Genomic DNA, 27,474 nt, shown 5'->3' on the forward strand with positions numbered 1-27,474 from the left:
GTGGGTGCTTGTAATGATAGTGCTATCACAGTCCTCAACAAGAAACTTTGTATTATAATACTTAGTATTTGCACACTTGAACAAACTATACAAAGTGCTTCACATGTATTACCTTGTAGTTTTAACAAAGTAAATATTATTTCCACATTGCAACTGGCCAGGAGCTGAGGTTGAGCGAAGGGAGATTGCTGAAGACCACCTAGTGAGTCCCTAGTGAGGTGAGATTTGAACTGGAAAAGTCCTGATTCACAGTTCAGTCTTATAGCCATTTTGCTTGCTGAAGTGAGAACAGCGGTTTCCTTCAACTGCTGTTGGCGTCCCTATAGCTGGGAACAATTATTCAGAGCAGTGCTTTCTGGGAAGATGTGTACTCATTTTGCCTAGAAGAAGAGTGTCTGGAAAAGGCTGTTATTTTATTTATTATGACTATTATTATTTACATTTATATCGCACTCTTCCACAAAGGAGCTCAGAGCAGTGCACATGGTTATGTGTGTTCTCACTACAACCCTGTGAGGTAGGTTAGTTTGAGAGAGATGTGACTGGACCAGAGTCACCCAGTGAGTTTCATAGTTGAAATGGGGTTTGAACTCTGGTCTCCTTGGTCCTAGTCTGACACTTTAACCACTACACCACACTGGCTCCATTTAGCAAATAGGATTCCCAAAAGTTCTTTAGCCATTCTGTATCACGGCAGATTCTCAAACATTGCACATCTTTTATCTGGCAAAACCATGTCCCGCTTTTTTATTGTTAGAGAGTTGAGGCAGTGGGTACTAGGACTGTGCACTTTGGAAAAGATCAGAATTCTGTTTTGGAATTCCCAGACCCTACTAGAAAGAGGCAGCAGCTCACAAGGCAACCGCCCTAGGTAGGAGGGTGGTGGTGGTGTTCTAAAAACTGCGCAGAAGTGGCGCAGAGAAAGCTGGGTGGTTGCAGTGCTCCATGGGAGTGTCTGGGGGAGTGACAAAGAAGAAGCTCATCGCTTGTGCGGGGTGGCTGGGAACCGCAGGGGTGTCCATGGGGGATGTAGTTTTCCCCCCTGTCTGGAGTTCATCAAATAGGGATCAAACACTGAGCATGCTCAGACATGGCCGGATATTCAATTGGAGTAGATCCTCCCACTGTCGGGTGCCATCCCCAGTTCTGGTCTTGTCTGCTCAAGCTTGGCTACACTTTTTGACTGCTCTGCTAGGTAGCTATTATTGGTCTCTTCTAACACCCTCTTACTCTGCTGTTTGAGTGTGCAAGGGTGGGAAGGTACTGCCTATCGGCTTTTTATTCATTTGTCTGCCAAAAAAGCTCCTCAATTTTGCCTTTTTTATTTTCAATTCGGCTGTTTGACTTTTTTACTTTTGTTTTTTATTTTCTTGCTTTCGATCGCAGCTGGGTATTTTTTCTCTGGCAGTGTCAGTGGCGGTAGCTCATGGAGGGGAGCTGCTTCATGGCTTGCACTCGGAGGCATTGTTAGCCCCCAACCCGGAGGCTGGGTATGCACAGCCCCTTGTGGGCATCCTGACTACCTTGGGGGCGGCCATTCCCGCTTCGGCGACGGCCAGCTCCCCGTGGAAGGCACTAAAAAAGGCTAAGGCAAAGGAAGGAAACGGCAAACATCAAAAGAAAAAATTGCTCTCTGACTCAGTCCGTTTGAGCGAGAGGCTACTCATTCAAGCTGTTTGCAAGCGTTCCCGGCACGCTAAGGAACATAGTAAACATGCAAAGGGGGACCGGCAAGGTGTCAAGGTCTGGCCAACTGCCAGGGAAGACACGAGACAAAGCGGAGCTGCTGAAACTGGATATGGCTTGGGAAGTTAGTCTTGACTGGACTTGGCTGCACACTGCCGACATAGAGTTTGACGAATGTTGCTTTTCAGCAGTAAGTAGAAGACTAGTGACGTGATTTATAGTGCAAGCCGAGAGCTCCCAGCTGGCAGGGATTTAAGGCTTATCGGCCCTCTGCAAGAGGCATTTGCTTCTCTTAATATTTTCCAATTGATCCCTGCGTCTCGTGGCACGCCGCTGTTGGGGAGTCAGCGGGGGTTGGTTGCATAGCTCCTCTTCCGATTGGTCTTTCACGATTTCTGCTGCCTCAGGTTGTTGTGCCTGTTCAGAGTCATTATCCACAGTTGTTTCATGAACACTGACAGCCGGGCTCTGCCCCTCAGACACTCCTGCATCGCCTGGAAAGTTGACAGCTTCCCCTTCCTCCTCGCTGTCGGAGATCGAGGGCGTGACACAAGGGGACTCGTCCATCAGCACCTCCCCCGTGATTGTGGCAGGTGGCAAACCAGCTGGTCCGCGTTTCCCCCCAGACTGATTGTCCACTGGGACCATTGCAGGCACTCCTCTACAGCCTGTCTTAGGGCAAGGTTGAACTCCCTCCAGATGCAGCCCAGCCTCTGTTACCTGGAGCACCCACAGGTACTGTTTTCCCTGTTCACCCAGGGGTGGGGGCTCCCTTCCAGGAGATGTGGCAGATTGGCTCTGTAATTTCTTTCTCACTGAGTGCCTCCTGCTGGTAACCCAAATGCAGGCGGGGTGTCTACGGCCACACAACCTGATGTACAAGCTACCCTGCCCGCCCAGCCCGGTAGACCTTTTCAGCACTTCTCCTCTTCGCCAGTTTCCAGTCCTTGGAGACAGGCCATTCCTTTGGCAGAGAAGGGCCAGTTTGCCCCCAGACCTCACTCTCCCCAATGCAAATGGCAACTCCCTGTGTCCCCCTCCTCTGAATCAGATTTGGAGCCCAGGACTCCTAAAGCACTAGAGGGCTAGATGGGGTTTCGCAGCCCTTGCAACCTCGCCCCATATTCACCCCTTTTATCCCTGGGATCATCCCTATGCTCCCTGCGGGACCCATCACCCCCCAGCCCTGTGCCCCCGCGTCAGAAAAAGAGGGTGAACTTTCTGATGAGGAGGTGGCTCCTGCCCATCAACTTTCGGTTTGCCTTTTTTCCGCAATTGATTTTGATGTGTTCTTAGCAAAAGCAAAAAGAGCTATTAAAGATGTTTCTTCTGAAGAGGTGGTTCCCCCTTCGGAGTTGGACCAAGAGGTGTTCCCGTCCTCCTCAGGTACCCCCGCAGCTGTCCCTTTCCCCACTGTTTAAACAGGTGATGTTGGCGGAGTGGAAGAACCCTGTGTCTAGCAAGCCTATTGGCTCCTTGCCCAAGAAACATTACACTATGTCCTCTGAGATCTCCTCCTTGCTGGCCTCCCCACGGGTGGATCCTCCCATTGTTCAAATGGTCTCGGGTTCATTGATTAATATGAAGAGCCAGGAACAATTGAAGTCTACTGAGGATAAAAAAGCCGATGCTTTGCTAAAAAAAGGCACATGAGGCCTCAGCCACTGTCATCAGGGCTGCTACGGCTAACTCCATCTTTGCCAGAGCCTCTATAATCTGGGCCAAGGAGTTGGCCACCCTGATTCCACCTGACAAAACAAAATTACGACAGGGCCTCACTAAGATGGCAAAGGTGGCTGCCTTTATGGCAGACTGTAGTCTGGACTGCTTTCAGCATGCCTCTAGTGCCCTGGCTTTGGGAGTAGCCCTCGGCAGGGCCCTCTGGCTCAATGGGTGGCAGGTCGATTCTAAGTCTAAATTGGTCCTACAGGTGTCCCCTTATTTGGGTATTAATCTTTTTGGTCCATCCCTGGATCCTGTCCTGGTGGACACCAAAGACATAAAGAAGGTGATGCCCTCCACCAGGAGGGACTTTCGCAGGGGCTATCGTGGGCAGAGTGCTTCCTCTTATAGCCAGAGACAATCCACTTTCCAACCCAGCTTTCACCCAGGAGACTACAGACAATCCTGCTTCAGGAGTTTCAACAGATCACAGTGGCGACCACAGGGCAGAGGCACCTTCAGTCAACAAGGCAGCAAGCCGCCCAACCCCCCGTCCCCTACGGTAAGCGACAGTGACTACTTGGCCATAGGGGGCAGGCTTCAGAGATTTGCCCTCACCTGGATGTCCACATCCCACGACCAGTGGGTACTAGACACAGTCACCAAGGGCTGCAGGATAGACTTTTCTCCATTCCTCATGATTCCTTCTTTGTCACACCCAGCTCCCGGTGACCAGAAAAACACCGTCTAATGTTAGAGGTGATTCAACTCCTCCTTCAGACCCAGGCGATCGAACCTGTGTCTCATACCAAAACATGCTCCGGCGTCTACTCGCTGCTTTTTCTGGTGCCAAAGAAGGACGGCCCTTGGAGGGTGGTCCTGAACTTGACGCCTCAACAGCCTCATCAAGAAATGCAAATTTAGGATGGAGTCCCTTCAGTCCATCAAACAGGCCATTTCTCAAGGTGACTTTCTGGCGTCAGTGGACCTCTCCGAGGTGTATCTGTATGTTCCGATTCCTAAGGGTCACAGGAGATTTCTTCAATTTTTCTACAACGGGCACCACTACCAATACCATGCCCTACCCTTCGGCCTGGTGTCGGCCATGTGGGTGTTCATGAAACTCATGGCGGCTCTCATGGTTCACCTGCACCTACAGGGGGTCTGCATTTACCTCTACTTGGATGACTTGTTGGTCAGAGCATCATTGTCCGATACTGCCTCCCTCCATGTTAGGACAACTCTGGTATGCCTGAGGGACCACGGCTTCGTCGGTTGAACGCAGCAAACTAAGATTGGCAGGTCTCGGGTCTCTCAGGTCCTCTCTGGTCTCGAACACCATTCTCGCATCTCGTAGACTATCTACTCAATGCATCTACCAATCATCATGGGTGGCATTCATTGGATGGGCTTAATGCAAGCAGCTAGACCTGTCAGTGGTAGGAGTCCCGGAAGTCCTTGAGTTCCTACAAGCAGGGCTTGCCCTTAATCTGAAACTGGCCACCTTGTGCAGACAGGTCTCCGCCCTGGCTTCAGTGCTGGATATCTTGGACCCAGGCACTCATTCCCTACACCCTCACCTTTCTCGTTTCCTCAAGGGCGCAGCCAATATTGCACCTCCGCCGGTTCCCTTGTTCCCCTCATGGAACCTGAATAAAGTTCTGAACGTCCTTATGGCCCCTCCATTCAAACCATTGAGCTCCATTCTGCTCAAGCTTCTTTCATTCAAAACCTTATTTTTAGTTGCCATAAGGTCCACCCGCAGAATCTCAGAACTGGGAGCCCTATCAGCCCGCAAGGAACTTTGCTTGTTCAACCCAGACGAGGTCAAATTGAGTTTTGACCCCACATTCTTACCTAAAGTAAACTCTGTTTTCCATTGGGCTCAGAAGGTAATTCTACCTTCATTCTGTCTGAATCCCTTTCATCCAACAGAAAAACACTAGCATAAATTGGACATGCGTCATGCTCTTCGCTTTTACGTCCGGCGTACGGAAGAATTGAGGAAAACGGATTCCTTATTCGTGTCCTTCTCCCCTCACAACCTCGGTCAATGCCCCTCCAAGTTGTCCTTACTGCCTGGATCCGGTCCTGCATCCGTTTGGCGTATGAGGCCTTGGATTTGGTTCCTCCTATGGGCATCACGACCCATTGTACCTGCAATGCCGCAGTGTTGGTAGCTTTCTCTACCCAGGTGCCCCTGGCAGATATCTGTAGAGCGGCCACCTGAGTTCCACCTCACCATTCATTTGCCATTACAAGATTCCCTCCTTTTTGGAATCACAGGTGGCGTTTGGCTGTCGAATTTTGCAACAGGTGGTTTAAACATCCTTTCCCACCTAAAAATTGGGGCTTTTCTTGTTACTCTCCGGGTGTTATGCTTGGGCATGTCCCTATTTGATGAACTCCAGACAGGGGGAAAAGGAATATTGGGTCTTACCTTGTGAAGGGTCCTTTTCTCCTGATCTGGAGTTCATCAGGCCCACCTGGATTTTTTTGTTAGGTTTGGTCTTTACCTACGCGGTTCCTGTTTGAGGGTTTGAAATGTTTTTGGGTGGAGGCAGGTACCTGGGATTATAGAATTTTTCTCCTCCTCTTCCTCTCTTGTCCTTTTCTTTATCTTGGGGTTCATATCCTCTCTCCTGTTTTTGCTTACACCTTGCTAGTTGGCCTTGGCCTTTGTTTTCCTTTTTCTTCCCATAATCTGGTTTCCTCATAGCAGAGCACAAATAGTCCTTGCTGTATTTTGCATCAGTCCTGGAACTGGGAACAGCACCCGACAGTGGGAGGATCTACTCTAATTGAATATCCGGCCTTATCTGAGAATGCTCAGTGCTTGATCCCTATTTGATGAACTCCAGATCAGGGGAAAAGGACCCTTCACAAGGTAAGATCCAATGTTCCTTTCTCCCATTTTGGAGAATCTTGGGAGCAATGTACGTTTTGGGCAGTATAAAAATATGTCAAATAAATAAATAAACCACATCTCCCAGGCATCCCTGTGGTTCCTAGCTGCCCCGCATGAGTGATGAGCTTCATCTTTGTCACTCCCCACCAGCCACCACCCCCAGATGCTCCCATGGAGTGCTGTGCTGCCCAGCTTTCCCCATACCAGTGCTGGGCAGCTTTTAAAGAGCTGCCGCCGCCACCCTCCTACCTGGTGCATTTGTCCTGTGAGCGGCTGCCTCCTTGTGGTGGGGACTGGGAATTCTGAAACAGAATTCCCACGTTTTCTGAAGTGCGCGGTCCTAATGGGTATCCTTACGTGTGCATATACAAAAGAGTTGGTTGAAAATAAATAAAACAGAAGTGACTCTGAACTGGGGGGAAAGCCAAATGTCCTGTGGCCTCTTAAAGTCTTACAGATATATTGAGCTATCATGCATCAAATACATGAAGTAGCCTGCAGATATGTATATCCATTTTACTTAGTGACAAGTAAATAACAGTAAACTGAAACAGATTGTGCCAAGAATAGAAATTCAGGCCCATTTTTAACTTGAAAGTAATTCTTACTGAGCTTAATAGTTGCACATAAGATCGCAGTCTTAAAATACTTGACCATAACACAGAGTTTTATGCTTCAGTCCATAGAAATAAGAGGACTTAAGTGTGCCTAACTCTGTATTGGATTCTGGACTCTGTGATCTTAAAATAATCTGCAGAGCCACTTGCCTGTCTTCTCCTTCCCTAGAGAAGCATGTTAGCATGCATTATAAATGCACTATTCACTGTATAAATGAACAACTTGATTATTCCACAGTAGTAGTAAATTTATTATGGTCCTTAGACCAGCTTAACATTTAAAATAATACAATTATAATTTACAAAATATTCAGATTGCTAATACAAGCTCTACGAAGTTTGGATGCAACAAAACAGAACTTGGCCACGTTTATAGAAGTAACAAGTTTAAAATTTGACAATAAAACATCCAAGTAAAATTGATCTGTATGACCAGGATAGTTCTTTAAGAGAGGAGCAATAAACTTACTACAAGCATCCCTATAAAACTGACAATACAGAATAACATGAAGAACTGACTCTATATCCCCTGAGCCCCTTTAGGAACTTAGTATGTGATCTTAAGTTTGCTGCAGATCTACTGCAAAACATAGAATTGGTCTGAAATCCCAATTGTCTTAACTCTGTCTTCAAAAGGAACCTTTTACTCTTTTTCTCTTGACATTTATTTTGTACAGTTAAATAAAATCAACAGTAGATTGAAATGGATTTGTACATTAGCACTGTGCATAGAAATTTTCTGTGAACGGAGCCTATCAAGAACAAATTATAAGCAGTAGGAATAGCCTGTACTTGTTCAGATGTCCATGTGTACATGTGTTAACAATTAAACAATGTATTTTTAAACATATTTTCTTTTGTAGGTTCTTCTTAATACCTGATCAACTTCCACTGCAACAAATTACACAGCCATGGTCTGGGGTGACATACCTAACTTGAAAGTTAACTACACTTCATTGTGTTCTTCAACCATGAGAGACCTGGAAGTGGATATTAACTCTAGATTGGAGGAAGGTGTCATAAAACACACGAGCTCTTCTGAAGGTTCCACCATCTTCGTAGCTTTTAAAGGGAATATAGATGATGATGACTTCAAACAGAAATTAGGCATCATATTGGACAATGTGCCTGACCTTTTACATATGGGTACTTTACCTTCTTGTAACTTTAAGTTAGAGATTCCTTTAATAACTGCTTATATTAGCTTTATGTATATGAAATACAATGCATTTGTTTAAAGTGAAGTTACTCTAGAATATTGCAAACTTTATTAGAACTGCTTTTGGTAAAAAAAAAATTGGATCAATTCTGGATGAACCTTTTAAAATAATTTTGTGGCCATCTTTTTGCTCTTTCAACATCACTAATGCTTCAAAGTTCTATTAAGAGAGGAAGTTGTCATTACTGAAATCTGCAGTCAGTATAGAAAGCTCTGGGAATTTGAGGGCTGTGCCGTGTCATAAACAATGTACTCTGTCAGAAATGTCTTATGTGAACTAGCCCAGAGTTACTTTGCTTGATGTGATACATTGGAGACTCACCTTAATGGTTCATTTACCAAAAAAAGTCTATTTTGGTCGGAGGCAATGAATAAAAGTGTGAACCAGCCTGCTAAACTTTACTTGACTAGAATAATCACATTTTATCTGTAGTTGTTCTTCTAATTTTTCTTTTTCTTCCTCCATTAAGATTCTGACAAGTTAAAATTGAGGAAGGTGGAACCTTGGAACAGTGTACGTGTTACTTTCAATATTCCTCGTGAAGCTGCTGAGCGACTACGAATGCTGGCTCAAAACAACAACCAGCAACTTCGAGACTTGGGAATTCTCTCAGTTCAAATTGAAGGTAGTTGAAACTACTTTTGTGGTTGTGCCTGGTTGTGCCTGTATGCTTAAGAAAAAGTTAAGATTACTGTACTAGCAAAATAAAAATGTTGATCAGTTTTTTCAGTAACTTGATTACAGCAAAGATAATGCCAAATAATCATACGTCATGAACATACTGATATTTTCACTAAGGAATGGGCTATATGTCACACTTAAGCATTACAGTTCCTCTCCTTTACCACCTCCAGCTGTATCATTTAACACTGTTCACCTTGTTTGTTTAACATATTTCTTTACCGCCCAAAACACAAGTCTCTGGGCGGTTTACAACAAATAAAAAGATTAAAACATTACAATAATTCACAATTTAAAACAATGTTAAGAAATATTAAAAAGCATCACACTATTAAAACAGTATCTAATTAAAAGCCTCGGTGAACAAATCTCTCTTGACTTCCTTTTTTAAAAGTTGTCAGAGATTAGGAGGCTTTTATTTCAGTAGGGAGCGCATACCAAAGCCTTGGGACAGCAACGGAGAAGGCCCATCCCCAAGTAGCCACCAGATGAGTCGGTGGCAACTACAAACGAACCTCTCCTGATTATCTCAATGGGTGGTAGTACTCATAGCGAAGAAGACATTCTCTTAAATACCCAGGGTCTAAGCTGTTTAGGGCTTTATAGGTTATGACCAAGACCTTGTATTTTGCCTGGAAATTTAGCAGCAGCCAGTGCAGATCTTTTAAGATCTGCAACCTGGCTGCTGCATTCTGAACCAGCTGTGGTTTCTGGACTATGTACAAAGGCAGCCCCACATAGAGCACATTGCAGTAGTCAGTTCTGGAGGTGACCAGCAGATGTACTACTGTTCTGAGGTCATTTCTCTCAAAAAAAAGGATGCAGCTGGCGTATCAACCGAAGCTGATAGAAGGCACTTCTGGCCACTGCCTAACCTGGGATACCAGGGAGAGGTTTGAATCCAGAAGCACCCCAGACTGCATACATGTTCCTTCTGGGGAAGTGTGACCCCATCCAGAACAGGCAGATCAAAATAATCTCCCGAGTTCTGACCCCCACAATAAGTCTTATCTGGATTCATCCTCAGTTTGTTATCCCTCATCCAGCCCATCACTGCCTCCATGCAGGCATTTAGGGAGGTTATGTCTTCTCCTGATGATGTTGACATGGAGGAAAATATTGGGGTGTCATCAGCATGCTGATAACACTCTGCACCAAATCTTCTTGCTCCTGGTTAATCCTGGCTATCATATAGTGAGTTTCCTTGCCCTTCCTCCATATCATTGGTGTTTGCAGAAGGGAATGGGAAAACTCACTACGTAAAAGTTAAGATTCTCAAAATGAATGGTACTAAATGATGTGGCCAAGGGCAGCAGTGGGAAATCTGCCCTGAGGATGCTTATTCTAATATTAATTACAATATATAGCCAAGTATTTTTACTCTTGTTATAATTTAACTAGGTGGTTGACACACAAACCACCTAATGGTGCAGTGGGAAATGACTTGACTAGCAAGCCAGAGGTACCTGGTTTGAATCCCCGCTGGCATGTTTCCCAGACTATGGGAAACACCTATATCAGGCAGCAGCGATATAGGAAGATGCTGAAAGGCATCATCTCATACTACGCGGGAGATAGCAGTGGTAAACCCCTCCTGTATTCTACCAGACATAACCACGGGGTTCTGTGGTCTCCAGGAGTCGACACTGACTCGACGGCACTCTTTACCTTTAGAGGCTGACAGAGCCCTAATGCTAGCAGGTCCAAATTGTTGCTTAAGTTATGCATGCTGATTATTTTTCTGCTGCTTCATCCTTGATAAGATGAAGCTGTATATATATTTTTTCTCCCTCCAAAAACAGTTGCTCTGCTCTGGAAATTCAGGTATACTTCTACAGTGGACTGCCCCATTCATTTCTCCAGACAGAGCAAACCTGTGGGAATGCACACATGGTCTGTGCTTTCTTGCTGGCATGTGCTTATAGGAGCACGTGGATCAGTAACCAGTGTTAAGCTCTCAAATGACTGCTTGCAGTGTGCAGGCTTCATACTCTCCTAACTGATGTATGTTTTAAATTTTGTTGGCGTGAATCCTGTATATCAATCTTAAATTCTACTCTTCTCTGCTGCTATGGGTCCAAGGGCATCTGACTGATGGTTATCTTGACCCAAATATCTCCAGGAGGCAGGACTATGTAATTAGCAAAGCTTTTAAGTTCGGGAGGAGCAGGCCCCTCCCCAGTTCTTTTTGTCCTGCGAAGACTCCAGGCTGCTCCTCAGCACTGCTACTTTCGTTTTTTCCCTTCTTTGTTATTTTACTCCCCCTTCTCCCCTGGGCCCTGCTGGATGGCAAGGCCCCCCAGAGTACTACACGTACGCATTCTGAGGGGGGTCTTCTTTGGCTGACCATTTGCCTCCACTGCCACCCCTCTTAAGAGCCTGCAGTCGTGGGTGGGCTGTGTGCGACACGCAGCACTTCTGGAGCCTGAGAACGCTGCCGATCAGCTGCTGAGCGGGGAAGTGGGCCGGGCAGAGCTCCCGCCTCTGCCTTCCCCATCTCCCTCCTGCTGGTCCCAGACACTCCAGGGCAGCCTGCCTCAGCAGCGCAGCCCCCGGAGCCTACTAGGCTCTCCTCGGATCGCGGACCCACCGGAAATGGCGTCCGGGCCCCCACGTCGTTCAGAGAAGGCCTCGGCAAGGTCAGCAGTGGCAGGGGAGGACATGGCCACGGATACTGCGCCTCCCAGGGCACAACCACAACAACGGGTGGTCACCAGGAGCACCGCTTCAGCCCAGCAGGAGGTGGTGAGCGTGGCCCATGCCGGGCCTAGTCAATCTTCCAACCCTTCAACCGGGGACCCCTTAGGGTCATCTAGTCCAACCCCGTCCAGCCCTTCTGCCAAAACTGTAACGCAGTTACCATCTGATATGCCTACCTCCTGGGGGTTGTGGATAGAGAACCTTCTCTCCACCGCTTTTGAAAAATATGATGCCTTGCAATCAAAAAGATGTAAGCGCTCTAGGCAGTCCTCCCGGGCCTCCTTCAGCACTGAATCATCACCTTCTGAAACTCCTGCCCCTAAAAAGGCAAGGAAAAATTAAAAAAATATTTAAAAATTCAAAAAGTCCAGATCCAGGTCCAGACAGTGGGAACTCATGGCCCACTCCTCTGAGGGCTCTGATCAAGGGTCCCCTCTCCCCGGGCTCACCTCCCTCAGGGATACGGTGAACTTGGCTAGCGAGACTGCCCAGGGCGGGGCTCTGAGACAAACTCCTGGCTCTCCTGGGGATCCCATCCATTCAGCGGATCCTATAGGCCAGGAGGACCCAGACCATCCTAGATCTGAGGGCGAATGGTCTGACTCTCATGATCCAGACTCACCTGAGGTCCCCTCAGGCTTTTTCAGGTCTCAGATTTGGTCCTCCTGATGTCCAAAACTGTACTAGCTCTGGGGCTTGCCCCCTCTGCTTCTCAGGATGCCCAGCCAGCCGGCAAAAGTGCTTTAGTTTTCCTCGGCTCAAAACAGTCTGCCATGTCTCTCCCACTGGCTAAGCAGTTTGTGGAAGCGGCCAAGGCCAAATGGTCGCTTTCCACCCCATTTAAAACAGCTACCACTGTGGCTAACAGATTTTACACCTTCAGGCAAGAGGGTAGTGAAATATTCAATGCCCCCTACAGATGCCCCCATGGTCCAGTTAATTTCTGGTTCGGTTCTGACCAGAGATGGTGAGTCCGCCCTCAAGGACCCGGCAGACAAGCACATGGAGAGATCCCTAAAGCGCATTCATGATTCCTCAGCCTTATCCATGAGGGCCTTGGCAGCAGCCTCTATAATAGCATGGGCTTCCCTTATCTGACTGGATGATTTGCTACAAGTTCCTCCCTCGGACCCCAATTAGACTGCGCTGGACTCTCTTAAAATTACACAAGGCGCAAGCATTCATGATGGATGCCACCCTGGATGGGCTGCATTTTGCCTCTAAGGCAGCTACAGCCTCTGTGGTAGGTAGGCGCTACTTATGGCTAAAGTTTTGGCAAGTAGATGCCACACCTAAGACCAATTTGGCTTCTGTTCCATATGATGGCCAAAAATTGTTTGGGGATGCGGCTCTTAATGAAGTTCTTATCGAATCTAAGGACAGGAAGAAGGCTATGCCCTCTGCCGCGAAAAAACAGGACCATCCCCAGGGCAGATGGTACTTTCAGCCCTTTTGTTCCTTTCGATCCTCCTTCGCTGGTAGGGACAGGGGGTCAAGGGCTCATCTCACCTACTGGGGTAGAGCCAGAACACCTAGACAGCAGCTTGAGAAGCGGGCCTCCTCCTCATTCCAATCCAAACAGCCTAAACAGCAGGCATGACGGGGTGGGAGAGGTGCCCCTAGGTGGTCGCCTCTCCTCTCACTGGCACGCTTGGGAGGCCACCACATCAGATCTGTGGGTACTCTCCACCCTAAGGGAGGGCTACTCCATAGAACTGTCCAGCCAACCCCCCACAGATTCCTCTCCACTCCCTTGTCCAAGCACAAACAAAAGCACCAGGGCCTTTAAGAGGTAATTCGTCACCTTCAGGCAATAGGTGCCATAGAACCAGTGCCTGTCCATCAGCAAGGCCTGGCCATCTACTCAATCATCTTTACAGTGCCCAAGGAAGACGGGTCATTGCACGTGGTACTGGACCTAAAGCATGTTGGTCACTTCGTCCGCAAGTGCACCTTCTGCATGGAGTCCTTGAGATCCATCGCAGAGGCCCTGCATCACCTAGATCTGCTCATGTCCATAGACCTCAAGGAGGCCTACTTGCATGTGCCCATTCGCCGGGACAGTTGCCATCTCCTCCGCTTTCTGTATGCGGGAGTGCACTACCAGTACAAAACTCTGGCCTCTCATCAGCCCCGTGCATTTTCATGAAGGTCCTGGCCCCCGTGATAGCACACCTCAGACTTCAGGGCATGAGGATCTTTGGATATTTGGACGACCTTCTTCTTTAGTCAAAGTCACGCCAGTCTGCCCAACTGGACCTGCAGACCAACCAAATTGAGTATCCAAATGCTCAGTGCTCGTGGGTTTGTCATAAACAAGGCAAAGAGTCAACTGATTCTCCACCTAGGAGTCCTGATAGACACCCAGCTGGACAAACTCTTCCTGCCTCAGGACCGAAGACATACCCTTGAATCAGAGGTACACCAGGTCCTGAAATCCAACTGCACTCCCATCATGGCCCTGTCCAGACTCCTAGGCCTGATGGTAGCGAGCCTACAGTCAGTACCCTGGGGACGTTTCCACCTGAGGGCCCTGCAGTGGTTCCTTCTCCCATTTCATGCAGACATAGCTGTCAAGTCCAGCAGACGGGTGAGTCTTCCCCAGGAGGTTCGTCACTCCTTACAGTGGTGGATCACCGCCCCACAGCTATCAGTGGGAAAGGAGTTCCTAGATCCCCAAGGATTATCGTGACTACAGACGCCAGCTGAAGGGGGATGAGGAGCTCACTGTCAACACCTCTCTGTACAAGGCAAGTGGTCGGCAGAAGAATGCCAACACAGCATAAACTGGCTAGAACTCAGAGCCATTTGCCTAGCCCTACAGGAGTTCGAGGCCTCTCTGCTTCACCGCCATGTACTTATCCACACGGACAATACCATGGCGAAGGCCCATGTGAATCGACAAGGGGGCACCAGGTCCCGGTCCCTCCAGGAGGAGACAACATTACTATTACACTGGGCGGAACTCCACATAGTATCCTTGATGGCACATCACGTGCAGGGGGATCTGAATACTATAGCGGACTGGCTAAGCCGCTCGGACCTCCTTCCAGGGGAATGGTGCCTGCGTCCAGAAATTTTCCACCTCATCACGGAACACTTTGGGTTCCCCCTAGTGGACCTATTTGCAACACCAGCCAACACTCATCTACCCCACTTCTTCATGAGGTTTCCCTGCTGCCAGGCGGAAGCAGTGGATGCTCTCTCGGCCTCCTCTATGTCTTCCCTCCCACCCCACTTCTGGCGAGGTTCCTTCGCAGAGTAAAACTCCTTCAAGCCCAGATTGTCCTGGTGGCCCCGTACTGGCCACGGAGGCCGTGGTTCGCAGAGATTCTCAACCTCGCCTCGGAACCCCACCTGCTACTACCTGTTACGCCAGATCTTCTGCAACAGGGGCCTGTTTCCCATCCGGATCCAGGCTGGTTAAAGCTAGCCGCCTGGAAACTGAACGACGCCTCCTAAAGCACCATGGATACTTGGACATCAGTCCTAAACACTATACTAGCTTCTAGATGTTTGTCCACCAACTGGATATATCAATCTACGTGGAGAGCCTTCCTACGCTGGTCAGACCGCCACGGGGTTCCGAGAGGGTCAGCCTCCATCTCTCACCTACTGCAGTTCCTGCAAGACGGTCTGGACAAGAGTCTCTCTGCTAACACCCTGAAACTCCAAGCTTCTTCCCTTGTGGGTATGATATCAGGTACATCTAAAGGTGCAGGCCGCCACCATCCACACCTGAGATGTTTTCTGCAAGGTGCTACTCTCCTGTCTCCTCCGGTGGTTCATCGTTTCCCCACCTGGAATCTGCATACTGTTCTCAAGGCCCTCCAGTGTCACCCCTTCGAACTGTTGTCCTCTATCTCCTTACGCATACTCTCACTCAAGCTCGCATTCCTAGTAGCCATCACCTCTGCGCGCAGAATTTCGGAGCTCAGGGCTCTTTCGGTTCACAAGAACCTCTGCATTTTTTCCGAGGACTCTTGTGAGGTTAATCCCAGATCCCTTTTTTCACCTGAAGGTAGCATCTCCTTTTCACATGTCCCAAGATGTAGTTCTAACCTCCTTTTGCCCTCACCCCATTCACCCGGCTGAGAAGGCGTGGCATAAGCTTGATGTCCTCAGATGCTTAAAAGCCTACATAAGGCAGACCAAACAGATTTGGTCCTCCGAGTCCCTATTCGTGTCATTTCTGCCATGATCTATGGGTCAGCCAGTAACACCCGCCACCTTAACTAGGTGGCTTAAGCATGCATTTCTCTGGCATACGAATCCCAAGGCCTTAGGGCATCCACCAAGGTTTTGGCCCATTCTACCGGGTCAGCAGCCACCTCAGCGGCCTTCTCCACCAACACCCCCATCCAGGATATCTGCTGAGCGGCGACCTGGCAGGCCCCCTCTACTTTTACCAGACGTTATAAACTAGATATGTATGCATCTGCCCAGCAGCATTCGGGAGGCGCGTCCTCCAGCAGGTGCTCCCTGCACGGTAGTCGCTGGTACCCTCCCTATTGGGACTGGAGCTTTGGTATGTCCCATCAGTCAGACACCTTGGATCCATAGCAGCAGAGAATGGAGCATTGCTTACTCACCGTGAAGGCTCCTTCTTGCTGCGGGGTCCAAGGGTTTCTCAACCCTCCCTTGTGCCAGCTCCTATCGTCCAGGTATCAGGTTGTTCCTTATTCTGCCATATGTTTTCTGTAGGTTGGCCTAGTTGGTGTTTTTTCTGTTTAGATGTGTGTTTTGACTCGTTTTTTCACCTAGTTTACCTGACTTGGCTTCACATCATTGTTGCTTCTGGTACTAAAAGAACTGGGGAGGGGCCTGCTCCTCCCGAACTTAAAACCTTTGCTAATTACATAGTCCTGCCTCTTGGAGTCATGTGGGTCAAGATAACCATCAGTCAAATGCCCTTGGACCCCCACAGCAAGAAGGAGCCTTCACGGTGAGTAACCAATGCCCCTTTGTTACTTCCTTCCCTGAATCAGAGCCATGTGTTTTGTTCCGCTTCAAATGTTGATTATTCTTTTCAGGTGAAGGTGCCATCAATTTGTCACTAGCTCCAAACAGAGGCCAAGATGTGAGGATTAATGGACCTGTTGGACCAGGCAACTCGGTACGAATGGAGACGGGATTTCCCATGCAAGGTAGCCAAGGCAAGTTCCCTCTCTATATTCAGGTCTGATATTTAGTGAAATACGCAACTAGTCATTCCTACAACCCCAAAATCTTATCTTTCCTCTTTTCTTGTGATATGCCTAGCTTTTAAAATGTTCTGGGGATAACTCTAACATAAACATGTCCTGCCCCACTCATCCCTTCTTGCAACAAGATACAGAGCGGGGGGGTAGGAAATACAATTTGGTGGGTTAAGGAAATCAAAAGTGATAAAAATGGTCAGCAGGAGAAACATGCTGTTTAACATTTCAGGATGCACAAATTTCTAGAAGGGGGAACCATATGGTCTCATGATTCTTGTACAGTTACTTTGGAAAAGTAGAAATCTACCTTTCTGTCTTCATTTCCTCCTGCAAGGACGTGTTGGTTTTTCTTTTTTGGGGGAGGTGGTGTATTTAAAAAGTTAGAGTATCAGGAAAGGATGGTACCTTTCTACTCTGAACAGTCATTCCTTCTGAAAAGATGGTTCAGGAGATTAGTTTGCTTCAGCTGCTGAGCTCTTGCCTATAACTCCAAATATGCTCTCTTCTGAGATTCATAAAAATGAGGTGCTTGAATAAGGTTAGGAGATACGGGGAAATGTCAGAGTATATAATAGAGATTGATTTAAGAATCATATGTAGGCTGTTGGGAAGCTGATGACAAGGGAATAAGTTTATTTTTGAGAAAAACATATTGAAATGTGTATAAAGTACAACCCTTTATAGATGAGACGCATGGATGATTGATATGACAGAAGATATACTGGAGGCATTTGAAATGTAGTGAAGAATATTTAAAGTAAGGTGGCTAGAAATGTAAATTTCTAAGGAAAGTACTAGATTGGACTGGAGAAGAACAAAGACAGATGCAAAGTGTGAGGAAGAGGCGATCAAGTGTTGCGGGTCATATCTTAAGCATCAGGGGAATAGATTAAGATATAATTGAGAGAGAAGATGATCAAGAGGAAAACGTTTGTTTAGAGTTTTATCCTGCTTCTCAACCAGAGTTCTCAAGGTGGGTTACAAGTATAAAAAAGCAATTAATACATTAAAACTTCCATTACCATCTCTGATGGCGGTTGGTTAGAAAGCTGCAAATGGAATGGTTGCAGGTAAACCTGGTTATTAGAGGGGTCAAGCCAGATGTCAGTAGGTCTCCAGCAGGCTGATGGATGGGGCCTCGCTCTCTGGTCTTTACTGCAGTAATGAAATATGAATTAATTATATAAAGCAACTAGAGGAGAAGGGTGGTGTTTCATGTGGCCATGAAAAGGTTTGCACAAGACAGAAAAGGGTACTCTTTAGCAGTATTCCTGTTTATTAATTGAAACATGCATGAAGAAAAGGGTTTTGTGATGCCAACTAACTGAGCAAAGAGGCACCTTTTTAAAGTGGTGATTCTCTTTGTTGAGCTTGGGTAGAGCAACTGGCCCTATCCAAACCCAGCACAGCATCCCTCAATCGCTCTTGCTGGTATCTATCTTAAGTTTCTTTTTAGATTTTGAATCCTTTGGGGACAGGGTGTCTTCTCTTCTTGCAGAACTTAGGCAAGTGTGAATATCTTAATCATAGTATTGGCAAATATAAATATATCAAAGTGTTTCTAGTAGGCCCAAGTACTAAACTGATTGTGTAGCCATTCCCTCTTTTCTAAGATCCATGTTGGAGTACCTTTTGTGCTGCAACCAGGTAGGTTGAAATTGCTAAATGTCAATGCAGGCCTAAAGCTTTGCCACTCTATGCAATGCCGTATTTTGATATTGCAGTGTGACAAACTGCATTTTCACAGAATGAAAAATATGATTACTTTTCTAGGATTAATACGAATAAACAATCCTGCAACTGTCATGATGCAGCAGAGTGGGAGTGTATCATCCTCTGTGATAAGTGCAACTAACCCAGAGCTGCCACCCAGAACACCTCGGCCTGCCTCTCAGTCAGGTAAGCAATATAGTTGTTTCTTCTTTAGATGCTGTTGTATTCTACTTGTAGAAATAACCCTGGAGAGATGTATGTTTCTGTGTTGTCTTCCTTGTCTTGTGTGTACTGATCAAGTATACGGTCTGAACTGTTTTCCTAAGCTGTCTTCTGCATTTTTAAGCAGGAAGAGCTTACAGTTTGGGTGGTAATTCTATATTCTTGCAAACTTTATAGTCGTGTTGATCACCTCCCTACAGCATAAAATTTAAAGAATGTTTTGAAATGTAGTGAATGAAGAGTATATTTGTCCCACTCAGACCCTACAAATGATGTGGATAATGCCCCCCCCCCCCACACACACACACTGCTACCTCTACTGAAATAACTATAGCTATAATTTTTCTGCTTCTGCATTAGATCCAGTGGATCCACTCCTATCAGGGCTAACTATCCAACAGCAGAATCATCCATCTGGATCTGTAGTGCCTCAGCTCCATTCAGTGCAGTCAGTTCCTGTTAATCGGCAGATAAACCCAGCCAACTTCCAGCAGATGCAGCCGCAACTGCAGCCACGCCCTCCACAACAGCACCAGCAGCCACAACAGGGAATACGTCCTTCATTTACAACTCCAGTTCAGGTTCCAGTTCCTCCTGGTTGGAACCAGGTGCCTTCTGGAACTGTTCAACCACCTCCCTCCCAAGGAACAGTGAGCACATTGCCAGTTAACCAGGGGTGGAAAAAGGCCCCATTGCCTGGACAAATGCAACAGCAACTCCAAGCCAGACCATCTTTAGCAACAGTGCAAACACCCTCCCATCCCCCACCCCCATACCCTTTTGGAAGCCAACAAGCTTCTCAGGCACACACAAACTTTCCACAGATGAATAACTCTGGTCAGTTTACTGCTCCTCAAATGAAGAATCTTCAGGGAGGACCCTCACGGGTCCCAACACCACTACAACAACCCCACCTGACCAACAAGTCTCCTGCCTCCTCTCCCTCCTCCTTTCAGCAGGGTTCGCCTGCATCCTCCCCCACAGTTAACCAAGCACAGCAACAGATGGGACCAAGGCCTCCCCAGAACAATACCCTCCCCCAGGGGTTTCAACAGCCTGTAAATTCTCCTGGCCGTAATCCTATGGTACAACAGGGAAACGTACCTCCTAACTTCATGGTGATGCAACAGCAAAACCAGGGTCCACAGGGTTTACATCCTGGGTTAGGTGGTAAGTAATCTTTTAAAGTAAAAATGTAGAACAATGTATGTCTAAAGGTTTTATACCTAAGCGAGGTATAGTTAATAGTTGACATGCTATTTCTGTAGAATTATTGAATTGGAACAGATGCTTCATATTGCCTAACCCCCTGCCCTGAGATAGAATTTGGGTTTGCCACTTAATGAAAATGTGCCACTTAATGAAAAAAAACTTGCACACCTTTTCATATAGGTGATATAGTTTTGTCAATCAGTTGATTTAACTGAGTGAAAACATTTTAATCAGCAAAAAGGGTATCAATTAATTGGTCAGCAGATTTTTTAAAATTTTAAACTTTGAAGTTCAATTACATTATATATTATTTTTAATATCTTTCATATATTATTATTGTTTACACAGTCAGAGAGGTGTTATTGACTGGTTTGTTTTATCCAGACATCGAGTCCTTCCCAAGGACCTGGGGTGGCTGAATTTTATCATCAATGTTGTTGCTGCCATTATAGATATTGTCGCAGAATATAGAAAAAACTTTACCAGTAAAGTTGCTTTTTGTAATTGGCTGATGGTGATTTCTGTGGCCCCTATGGTGTTGAGGTGCTCTTCAAGGTGTCTTGGAATTGCACCTAGGGTGCCAATTACCACTGGGATTATTTTGGTCTCTTTCTGACCCAGCCTTTCAATTTCAATTTGCAGATCTTTGTATTTGGTGATTTTTTTCTATTTCTTTTTCTTCTGTTCTGCTATCCCCTGGTATTGCTATGTCGATTATTTTCACTTGTTTTTCTTTCTTCTTGACTACAGTTATATCTGGTGTATTGTGTGGCAGATGTTTGTCTGTTTGTAGTCGGAAGACCCATAATATTTTTGCATCTTCATTTTCTACCACTTTTTCAGTTGTATGGTCCCACCAATTTTTGGCTACAGGTAGCTTGTGTTTTTTGCAGATGTTCCAGTGTATCATCCCTGCTACCTTGTCATGCCTTTGTTTGTAGTCAGTCTGTGTGATCTTTTTATAATAGTAGTAGTAGTAATAGTAGTAGTATTCAATTTCTATACCATCCTTCCAAAAATGGCTCGGGGCGGTTTTGACAGAGAAATAATAAATAAATAAGATGGATCCCTGTCCCCAAAGGGCTCACAATCTAAAAAGAAACATAAGATGTTTCTTATAAGACACCAGCAACAGTCACTGGAGGTACTGTGCTGTGGGTGGATAAGGCCAGTTACTCTCCCCCTGCTAAATAAAGAGAATCACCATGTTATAAGGTGCCTCTTTGCCAAGTTAGCAGGGCAACAGAGAAAGATATTAAAAATAATATATAATGTATATGAACTTCAAAATTTACCATTTTAAAAAATCTGCTGGCCAATTAGTTGATCTTTTTTTCTGATTAAAATGTTTTTACTCAGTTAAATCAACTGATTGACAAAACATTGCTGTCATAGACAGAATAATTGAAATATTTTCTACAACTTTGGCAGATGCCTGCCCAACTTTTCTTTGAAATCTTCTGAGGAAGAAAATTCCATAACAATATTAAGCAACTTGTTCATTTACTGAAACAGTGTTATGATTTGGCTTTTTTGTAATGTTTAATCTAATTTTTCTTTGTAATGTAAATCTGTTGTGTTTTTATCCTCGATGAATATGAATTACTCATTTTTTCTCCAATAATTAAAACAGTTATCTTCTGTGTTAATCTTCTGTGTTTAGCTACACCTACTCAACCTATGCTCACATTACTTGCCTTCTGGATAGTTTATCTTCTTAGTTTGCCCTCTAAATTAGTTTGCCCTCTAAATTTATTATTATTGTATCGGTCGGCAATTATATAGACTGTCTTTGATGACTAAGGTTATTTTCTGTCCAGGAATGCCCAAGCGTCTACCACCTGGCTTTCCTCCAGGACAGGCCAATCAGAACTTCATGCAAAGTCAGGTGCCTTCTACAGCACCAGGCACACCTGCAAATAGTGGAACACCTCAACTGCAAACAAGTCAAAGTGTCCAGCATACAGGTCTGTTGATCATATTTCATTGGATCAGTTGTCTATTTGCTAACTTAAAGCAATTGACTATAAATTGAATTTATAGTGTTTGGCATAAGATTACTGCATTTATACTTGTTTAATAGTGATTGGGGGACATCCTTGCAATCTGGTAGGCATTGTTCCATCACAGCTCGTGGAATCTTGGAACATCGAGGCCACGAGGGTGTTAAATGAAATTGCTCCCAAGTGTCCTTTTACGGTTCATGGATCCCGGCTCCCTTGGTTCTCTGAGGAGCTTAGGGAGATGAAACAGACCAAAAGACACTTGGAACTCCATTGGAGGAAAACTGGTGCCGAAGATGACCAGATACGACTACTTGCCTATATTCGGGAATATTCTAGGACGATAAGAGTGGCGAAATCCCACTATTTTTCCGCTCTTATCACATCAGCTGACTCTTGTCCAGTGGCCTTAATTTGGATTACCCGCTCCCTTCTTAGGAGAGAGGAGCCGGTAGATGTTCAATCTGGCTGCTGTGATCAAATTGCTCAATTCTTTGCTGATAAAGTCACCCACCTTTGACTAGAGTTGGACTCTGCTTCTGTAGGATCTGATCAGATAGAGGAGATTCTGCCCTGTTATGTTATATGGGACACTTTGAGTTGGTCGAGGATATGGACATGATTCTCTCAGGTATGGGTGTGGCAACATGTTGCTTGGACCCTTGTCCCTCCTGGCTGGTTAGAACAGTTGGTGGGAATGTTATTTCTTGGCTACAGGAGTTGGTTAACTCTTCGCTACATGAGGGTTTCGTACCAGCAGCCCTTAAAGAGGCGATAGTTCGCCCTCACTTGAAGAAACCCTCCCTGGACCCTGAGGTCCTTGATAACTATAGGCTGATCTCCAACTTCCCTTTTGTAGCGAAGGTGTTAGAGAGGGTTGTCTGTGCCCAGCTTGAGAGGCTCTTAGAGAAAACTGACTATCTTAATTCTTATCAGTCGGGTTTCAGGCCTCGGCATAGCACAGAGACAGCATTGCTCGCTCTGGTAGATGACCTTCTTCGGGACCTTGATGAGGGTAGTGTCCCTCTCCTGGTCCTTCTAGATCTCTCAACGGCTTTTGACACTATCAATCATGCTATCCTCCTTGACTGCCTGCGTGGGTTGGGTATCAGGGGAACTGTCTTACAGTGGTTCCGTTCTTACCTTAACGGGCGAGTCCAGTTGGTATGCATTGAGGACAGATGCTCCTTTATGGAGTCCCCCAGGGTTCAGTTCTTGCCCCTGTCCTCTTTAACATCTATATGGAGCCACTGGGACAGGTCATTTTCCAGTTTGGGGTAAGATTTCATCAATACGCTGATAATACTCAGCTGTATATTGCCATTCCAGACCATTCTGGAGATGCTGTTTCTGTGCTTACTCGATGCCTGGAAGCTGTTAAGGTCTCGATAAATCAAAATAAGCTCAAACTGAATCACACCAAGACTGAACTACTCTTACTCAGCCCTCATACTGGCCAACAGCTGGCTGTGAACCTTGTTTTAGATGGGATGGTGCTGCCCCCGAAGGAGCTTGTACGTGACTTGGGGGTCCTTTTGGATTTGCACCTCCTGCTTGAACAGCAGGATGGAGACTGCAGCCAGAAGTGCCTTCGCCCAGCTCCATCGGATTCATCAATTACGCCCTTACCTTGATCGGCAAGCATTAATAACAGTGACCTATGCCCTTGTTATCTCCTGCCTAGATTACATTTTTTTTCTGTCCTGCATTACAGCAGCTAAAATTTTGATACAATACAGCAGTAGTTCTTGGAGGAGAGAGGAATAAAAAGGAAGAACAATTAAAATATTCTTTTCACTTCATGCCAAAAACATTGTCCTAAAACTAACTGGAAAACTCTACTTGTCCTTCAGTAAAATATATTTATCTGTTTACTATTGTATGGCTGTTAACTTCTATATGGAATAACATAGATAACTGTTGGTTCATTAGAAATTCAAAAGTCACTATGGGGCAATATCTTTATTAGGAACAACAAAGTAGTGACACTGTAGCTGGTCTTAATAAAGATATTGCCCTGCTGTGACTTTTGAAAGTATCTTTCTTTTCCCATTCTAGTCCACTATTTAGCTACCTATCAATTTTTCATGTTCTGATCATATATAGTTCAGTAGTACAGCTCTAGTAAGCTGCTAGAGAATAGAAATTGGGAATGCTTAATGTTTCAACTTCTTTTGTCACAATACTTTCATACCCTGTTATTGCAGATATCCTAACTTACACTGAGGGAAATAAGTATTTGATGCCCTGCTGATTTTGTCCGTTTGCCCTCTGACACAGAAATGACCAGGCTATAATTGGAATGGTAGGTTTATTGTAGCTGTGAGAGACAGAATAACAACAAACAAATCCTCAAAAGCCCAGTGCCCAAAAGTCAGCGATGGATTTGCATTGTAGTGAGGGAAATAAGTATTCGATCCCCTATCAACCAGCAAGATTTCAGGCTCCCAGGTGTCTTTTCACTATATGCAGGTAACGAGCTGAGATGAGGAACACCCTCTGTAAGGGAGTGCTCCTAATCCCAGCTTGTTACAGTACCTGTATAAAAGACACCTGTCCATAGAAGCAAGCAATCACTCAGCTTCCAAACTCACCACCATGCCCAAGACCAAAGAGCTGTCGAAGGATGTCAGGGACAAGGTTGTAGACCTGCACAAGGCTGGACTGGGCTACAAGACTATCGCCAAGCAGCTTGGTGAGAAGGTGACTACAGTTGGCACGATAACTTGCAAAGTCTGGGTCTGGGGCTCCATGCAAGATCTCACCTCGTGGAGTTGCAATGATAATGAGAACGGTGACAAAGCAGCCCAGAACTACACGGGGGGAACTTGTCAGTGATCTCAGGGCAGCTGGAACCATAGTCACTAAGAAAACAATTGGTAACACACTACGCCGTGAAGGACTGAAATCTTGCAGTGCCCGCAAGGTCCCCCTGCTCAAGGCAGCACATGTACAGGCCCGTCTGCAGTTTGCCAATGCACATCTGAATGATCCAGAGGAGAACTGGGCGAAAGTGTTGTGGTCAGATGAGACCAAAATCGAGCTCTTTGGCATCAACTCAACTCGCCGTGTGTGGAGGAGGAGGAATGCTGCCTATGAGCCCAAGGACACCATCCCCACCGTCAAACATGGAGGTGGACACATTATGCTTTGGGGGTGTTTTTCTGCTAAGGGGACAGGACACCTTCACCGCATCGAAGGGACGATGGACGGGACCATGTACCGTCAGATCTTGGGTGAGCACCTCCTTCCCTCAGCCAGGGCATTGAGAATGGGTCGTGGATGGGTATTCCAGCATGACAATGACCCAAAACACACAGCCAAGGCAACAAAGGAGTGGCTCAAGAAGAAGCACATGAAGGTCCTGGAGTAGCCCAGCCAGTCTCCAGACCTTAATCCCATAGAAAATCTGTGGAGGGAGCTGAAGGTTCGGGTTGCCAAACATCAGCCTCGAAACCTTTTGACTTGGAGAGGATCTGCAAAGAGGAGTGGGACAACATCCCTCCTGGGTTGTGTGCAAACCTGGTGGCCAACTACAAGAAACGTCTGACCTCTGTGATTGCCAACAAGGGTTTTGCCACCAAGTACTAAGACATCTTTTGTGAAGGGATCGAATACTTATTTCCCTCACTACAATGCAAATCCATCGCTGACTTTTGGGCACTGGGCTTTTGAGGGTTTGTTTGTTGTTATTCTGTCTCTCACAGCTACAATAAACCTACCATTCCAATTATAGCCTGGTCATTTCTGTGTCAGAGGGCAAACGGACAAAATCAGCAGGGGATCAAATACTTATTTCCCTCACTGTATCTGGTAGCCCGAATGCTAACTACATTGAGATTCTTTAAACTAATTTATTACCTTGCATGGGTTTATGCCAACTCATTTCCTCATGTTTTCTTACTTGAGCTATTTTTTTTTTAAGGTGGTCAAGGAAATGGTCCTCCTCAGAATCAGATGCAAATTCAACATGGCCCGCCAAATATGATGCAGACCAATTTAATGGGACTTCATGGAAATATTAACAACCAGCAGACAGGCAACAGTGGAGTTCCCCAGGTTAACATGGGCAACATGCAGCCGCAGCCTCCACAAGGACCACAATCTCAGCTTATGGGGATGCACCAACAAATAGTGTCCTCTCAAGGACAGATGGTGAACATTCAGCCTCAGGGATCTCTAAATGCTCAAAACCAGATGATACTTTCTCGAGCTCAACTCCTGCCCCAGGGCCAGATGATGGTAGCACCTCAAAACCAAAATCTTGGTCCATCACAACAAAGAATAACCCCACCCAAACAGATGATTCCCCAGCAAGGCCAGCAGATGATGGCTGCACATAATCAGATGATGGGACCCCAGGGCCAGGTGTTGCTGCAACAGAATTCAATGATGGATCAGATGATGACCAATCAGATGCAAGGAAATAAACAGCCTTTTAATTCTCAAAGCCAGTCTAATGTTATGACGGGGCCAGCTCAGATAATGAGAGGACCAACTCCCAATATGCAAGGAAACATGACGCCATTTCCGGGGCAGATGATAACCCAGCAAGGCCCTGTGAATGGCAATTCTCAGGTTATGGGGATTCAAGGACAAGTTCTGAGACCCACTGGACCTAATACTCACATGTCTCAGCAACTGGGTGATACCACCACTACAACAAACAGTGATTTGACACAAATGCTACCGGACGTTTCCATGCAGCAAGGAAACATGGTGCCTCCCCACTTACAAGGGCTACAGGGAAACAGCAACACATCAGGGAGCCATTTTGCTGGACACGGGATGCCTTTCAGTGCTCCTTTCAGTGGAGGCCAGAACGGAAATCAGATTTCCTGTGGACAAAATCCAGGTTTTCCTATCAACAAAGATGTCACATTAACAAGCCCATTGCTGGTAAACCTGCTCCAAAGTGATATATCTGCAGGACACTTTGGTGTGAACAGCAAACCAAACAATCAAAATACCAATAAACCTAAGAAGAAAAAGCCTCCAAGGAAAAAGAAAAATAATCAGCAAGCTGAACAAATTAAGTAGGTTTAATATTTGCTTCCTACACAACTGAACAAAGTTTTGTCATATTTGAATTGAACATACCGTATATACTCGAGTATAAGCTGAATTTTGCAGCACCCAAAAAGTGCTGAAAAAATCAGCCTTGGCTTATACTCGAGTCATCTATCTGCCCGTGCTAAAATGTCCCCCTGTAATAAAGTACATACTGGTCACAATATTCCCCACTGATGTCTCAATTAATGTAATTTTATTGGCATTTATTTTGATTATTGAAACTCACCAGTAGCTGCTGCATTTCCCACCCTAGGCTTATACTCGAGTCAATCAGTTTTTTTGGTTTCTTAGGTAAAATTAGGTACCTCGGCTTATATTCGGATCGGCTTATACTCGAGTATATACGGTAGTTTTGCATTGGTAGCATTTTTTCCCAGCAATGCTTCTAAATTATAAAGCAGTGGCAGTTTGGCCATTGGAACCTCCATTCTATGCAGAAGAAAAGAGTATTAAAGAGATAACTTTATACAGCTCATGATGCGTTTATGTGTTAGTGTGATCCCGAATGCTGCCACCTTCTAGGTGGGAAATCTATTCATAGGACTGGGGTAGAAATGACTCACAAAAACAACAGAA

The 27,474-nt window shown here is 45.9% G+C and overlaps 1 protein-coding gene across 7 annotated transcripts in view; it reads left to right on the top strand.

Annotated features, from left to right (window-relative positions):
• The window catches only part of NCOA6 (nuclear receptor coactivator 6), an 82,950-nt gene that overhangs the window by 18,645 nt on the left and 36,831 nt on the right, over positions 1–27,474 (top strand). For 6 of the 7 annotated variants that reach the window (XM_053246010.1, XM_053246008.1, XM_053246014.1 and 3 more), the window contains 7 exons: positions 7,737–8,019; positions 8,563–8,718; positions 16,508–16,630; positions 18,449–18,574; positions 18,971–19,780; positions 21,643–21,789; positions 25,751–26,861. In XM_053246010.1, the coding sequence (XP_053101985.1) occupies positions 7,785–8,019; positions 8,563–8,718; positions 16,508–16,630; positions 18,449–18,574; positions 18,971–19,780; positions 21,643–21,789; positions 25,751–26,861 (2,708 nt within the window). In that variant the 5' untranslated portion in view covers positions 7,737–7,784. The remainder of the gene's footprint in view (positions 1–7,736; positions 8,020–8,562; positions 8,719–16,507; positions 16,631–18,448; positions 18,575–18,970; positions 19,781–21,642; positions 21,790–25,750; positions 26,862–27,474) is intronic. The other variant, XM_053246015.1, reaches the window with a different exon arrangement.

This window comes from Hemicordylus capensis, chromosome 4 (genome assembly GCF_027244095.1).
Source record: "Hemicordylus capensis ecotype Gifberg chromosome 4, rHemCap1.1.pri, whole genome shotgun sequence".
NCBI lineage: Eukaryota > Metazoa > Chordata > Lepidosauria > Squamata > Cordylidae > Hemicordylus > Hemicordylus capensis.